We start from the raw sequence: 4,251 nt of genomic DNA, 5'->3' as shown, positions 1-4,251 counted from the left end.
TCCAGTTTATGGACTTGGACATAGCATCGGATGGAGCCGCGGTTGTCCGGATCATCATCTCCGTCATCTATTCGCTGGTATGCGCCCTCGGTCTGGTGGGGAACTTGCTGGTTCTATATCTCATGAAGTCCAAACGCGTGTGGAAAAAGTCCTCCATCAACCTCTTCGTGACGAGTTTAGCGGTGACGGACTTCCAGTTCGTGCTGACGCTCCCCTTCTGGGCGGTGGAGAACGCGCTGGACTTCACGTGGCTCTTCGGGAAAGCCATGTGTAAGATCGTGTCCTACGTGACGGCGATGAACATGTACGCCAGCGTGTTTTTCCTGACCGCCATGAGCGTGGCTCGCTACTGGTCACTCGCCTCGGCTCTGAAGGGCAGACGCCGGCGGCCGCTCGGCTGCTCGGCGCGCGGCGTCGCGGCGGTGGTCTGGTTCGCCGCCGCGTCCGCCGCGCTGCCGCACGCCGTCTTCTCCACCACGTTCACCGTCTCCAACGAGGATTTGTGCCTCGTCAAGATCCCGGAAAGCAACGGAACCACGCAGTTCTGGCTGGGACTGTACCACTCTCAGAAAGTGCTGCTGGGCTTCGTGCTGCCGCTCGCCGTCATCACCTCCTGCTACCTTCTCCTTCTCCGCTTCGTCAACACCTCCAGCGCAAAAAGACGCGCCGAAGTCACCAAATCCGTCACCATCGTGGTGCTGTCCTTCTTCCTGTGCTGGCTGCCGAACCAAGCGCTGACGGTCTGGGGGATTCTCATCAAACTGAACGTGGTCCCCTTCACCTACGGCTACTACACGGCGCAGGTGTACGCGTTCCCCGTGTCCGTGTGCCTGGCGCACTCCAACAGCTGCCTCAACCCCATCCTCTACTGCCTGATGCGGAGGGAGTTCAGGAAGGCGCTCAGAACTTTACTCTGGAGGTGGACTTCGCCCACCCTCACCGCCATCAGGCCCCTGACTCACTCCGAGAGGCCCGGCGGGGACCAACTGGGAGGAGTCCTGGTGCCGGTCCAGGTCCCTGAACCGCCGGCTGTCGTGTTCTACCCTCCCGGAGTCGTCATGTAGCGCCGTCTGGCCGATTACAGACGCGTGCGAAGACCAAAACCTTACGCGCCACTGAACATACCAATGGTAAGAGGCTCATTCAACCTCCAGAGACTCGGAGTGGAGCAGCCACCCGACATGGCTCAGTGATGTCATTGGAGTCATCCACGGGTCGGACCTGATCGGTTTGTGCCTCCTTCGACCTCAGCTGGATGAAGAGATGGACGGTGATGCCAGGTGACTCGGAATGAAGTTCCCAAAGGAAAAAAAAACTGTTGTTTGTCTTGAATTACCATTGAATTACACAAGGTTGTGTTTGTTGTGTATCGTCTTGACTTGACTGGAATTTTTCCGCTCAGAATTCACCCGAAGAAAAATGAGCAAAAGACAGAGATGGTTGCAACCGAACGCAACCACGAGCTCAAACTCCGAAGAAAAAAAGTGTGTACAATGAAACTGAATGAAAGTCGGAATTCATGCTCTCAAACATGTAATGACTAGTATTAACAGATGCATCTCCTGTCCTTGTCTGTGTTGCGAAATTGTGTTTGCTTCTCTGTGTTTGTGTGACAACGGAGGCGCAGAGACCCTCAGCCAAGTGTCTGTGGACTGCACTGAAGGTGTCAATTCAAAACTGACCTCCGGACTCACAAGTCAACTCTAGCTTCATATGATTTCTGTGTTCCTCATCGCATGCACGACCCCTTGTTCAGTGTGTCATCGTGTGATCTGACATCAAATCAGCCCAGCGTCGCATGGTGATTAGACGTGAGGAACGGCGTGCGGCGATTCATAGCAGCATTATTATTAATATTGCTCACCAGAAGAGGGTTGTATTGCTGATGTCTCGAACCAAACAAACGGAACAATACAGAGTTTTGAACTTTAAGCAACATCTTTAAATTCTAAAGCCTCATACTACTGGTGCTACTGTGACTACTGCTATTACTACTACTGCAACTTTTAATGATGATAATAATAATAATAATAATAACAATAATAATAATAACAATAACAGTTATTATTATAAGAAACAAACCAGGAAACAACTGTATAAAATGTCTCAAATTTTCAAAATAAATAAACAAAAATAAAATAAAAAATAAAATCATGAGTGAATGAATGTTCATTTCAATCTCCTCTAACATATTGCATTCTATCATTTTTATCGTTATATCACATCTGCTCATTTGATGCATTGCCATTCGACAATTCCGTCAACATTACTTGATACAGAGATTGAAAAGGTGCAGAGTGTAGAACAGTTGTTTTAGTTTGTGTCTCATGTTCCAACTTTCTCTGTTTTTTTTTCAGAACAGTGCACATGTTCTTCATGTGTGTTATTATCAGTCGGTTCGTATTGTAGTACTAATAGTATTTATACTACTGTCAGTCTTTCATGTTTACTTATTTCTCTCATTGCCTATGTGTAACAATAGTTTTGTGTTCATGAAGGGGTGTGTGTGTGTGTGTTTTTGTCCTTTGTGCACTGCTAACTGTCAGTTAGTTTGAAGTCTGTTCTTCAGAGTAATCTAGCAGTTTCTCTGTCAGACCCATATTCCCCTCATATTGTGCAGGTTTTTAATTCCTTTGTCTACTACCACTATTGTTCATAATAATAATGATAATAATAGTAATAATAACAATAATAATGACACCTCTCAGGGCCCTCTCATCTCAGACATACTACGCAGTGCACAATTATCAATAAATGTTGGCGACCCATTCAGAAGAAGAGAAGAGTGATCGCAAATTACAATCCATGTCTCCGCGTTGTCCCTGTCAATCTGGCTGTACTTGCTCTAACTGCACTGCGATGGCCGCGCCAGCGCCTCCTATTCTAACAGCATCGGAGGAAGTGAAGCATTATGTGTTTCAACAAATGATTAAAGCATTTTCAACTTGTGAAACAGCCATCTGCTGAACATGATGCTTCAATTGCACATTCATTACAGACAAAAGAATAATAAGGTGGAGCAGTCGCTGCAATCCACTACAACAGACTGCTGTGAAAAGTGTGGGCACTGTGGGCAGAGTGGGCAAAGTGAGGCCCAGGGCCTCAACCCTCTTCAGCCTCTCATGGTCAGAGAAAAAGTACCATTACAATTTTAATTGAATGAATGAATGAATGGCTTTTATTGCAACTGCAAGTACAACAAAATGATGCGATTCTATGTGCTCTCAATAGTTTTTAGTAATATTTTTTTTTTCTGTCAGAATTTGATTCTCATTTCAGTATCTTTTTTTGTCCCTCCAAATAAAGAAAAGATGTTGAAGGAAATCTCATTGTTGCGCTTTTATTTTATTGTGTTTATTATTGTGTTTCCTGTGGGCAATGATCTCCTCTCTTCTTCTGCGACCTGGTGACAATCTCACGCAAAGCCACATCCAGCCGCATCCTCCCCTCCACTCCCCTATTAAACTAGAGCAATCTTGAGTATTTGGAGAAACTAGCAGAATCTTTTTTGTGATATTTCAGTTGTTGAACTGCAACAGCATTCATGGAATACTGAGGGTGGCTGACACACATCGCTGGAGCAGCTGTGTCTAGTGTGTGTCTAGTGGTATTAATGCCTGTAGGAGGTAAATGTGGAGGTGTCATCGAGGAAGATGCACTAGACGGTGCCAGAGGAATGAATCCTCTGGATGTTGGAGATGGAAAAGCAAATGGGAAGCCTGGAGGAGAGAGATTAGGCAGGAGAGTTCCACCGACATCATGGAGTAGGCAGCAAGTGAGACAGCTTTACCCTGGGAGCTTCCAGGCTGAACCAATGAGATGTCAGCAACAACATCCCAGCGTGTCATCATTGTGAAATGTCATGTTGAAACAGAACCATTTTTATTTTAGATAGCATTGCTAGATAGCTTCTTTTTCTTTCTTTTTTCCTCTATCTAGGTGGATGTTTCAGGACTAAAAACAAGTTATTCTGCCTGCAGAGAAAGGAGATGTCAGAACCAGCCCCTAGCTGGCAGCAGTGGGCTCCTGAAGAAGGACCAGCAGAGGACTTCAGGAACTTCAGCCCCCCGACCCTCCATCCAGGAACTGTGCCAGTCCAACATGTGGAAGAGGGCAGGCAACGTCATCAAGGTCCTCACTCACCCAGGATCTACCTCCTTCCAGCACCTTCTCCTCAGGCACATGCAGAGCCCTCCTGACTAAAACCGAGCCTCCTCAGATAACTACACACACACACACACACATGTTTGT

The 4,251-nt window shown here is 46.7% G+C and overlaps 1 protein-coding gene across 1 annotated transcript; it reads left to right on the top strand.

Annotated features, from left to right (window-relative positions):
- rxfp3 (relaxin family peptide receptor 3) lies at positions 1-1,064 on the top strand. The gene has a single exon (XM_053844895.1). The coding sequence runs from the start codon at positions 9-11 to the stop codon at positions 1,062-1,064; it is 1,056 nt and encodes a 351-aa protein (XP_053700870.1). The 5' UTR covers positions 1-8.
- The last annotated feature ends 3,187 nt before the right edge of the window (positions 1,065-4,251 follow it).

Source organism: Synchiropus splendidus, chromosome 1 (assembly GCF_027744825.2).
Source record: "Synchiropus splendidus isolate RoL2022-P1 chromosome 1, RoL_Sspl_1.0, whole genome shotgun sequence".
Lineage (NCBI taxonomy): Eukaryota > Metazoa > Chordata > Actinopteri > Syngnathiformes > Callionymidae > Synchiropus > Synchiropus splendidus.
Note: the sequence above shows the minus strand (reverse complement) of the source record. Positions and strands in the feature narration are given on the sequence as shown.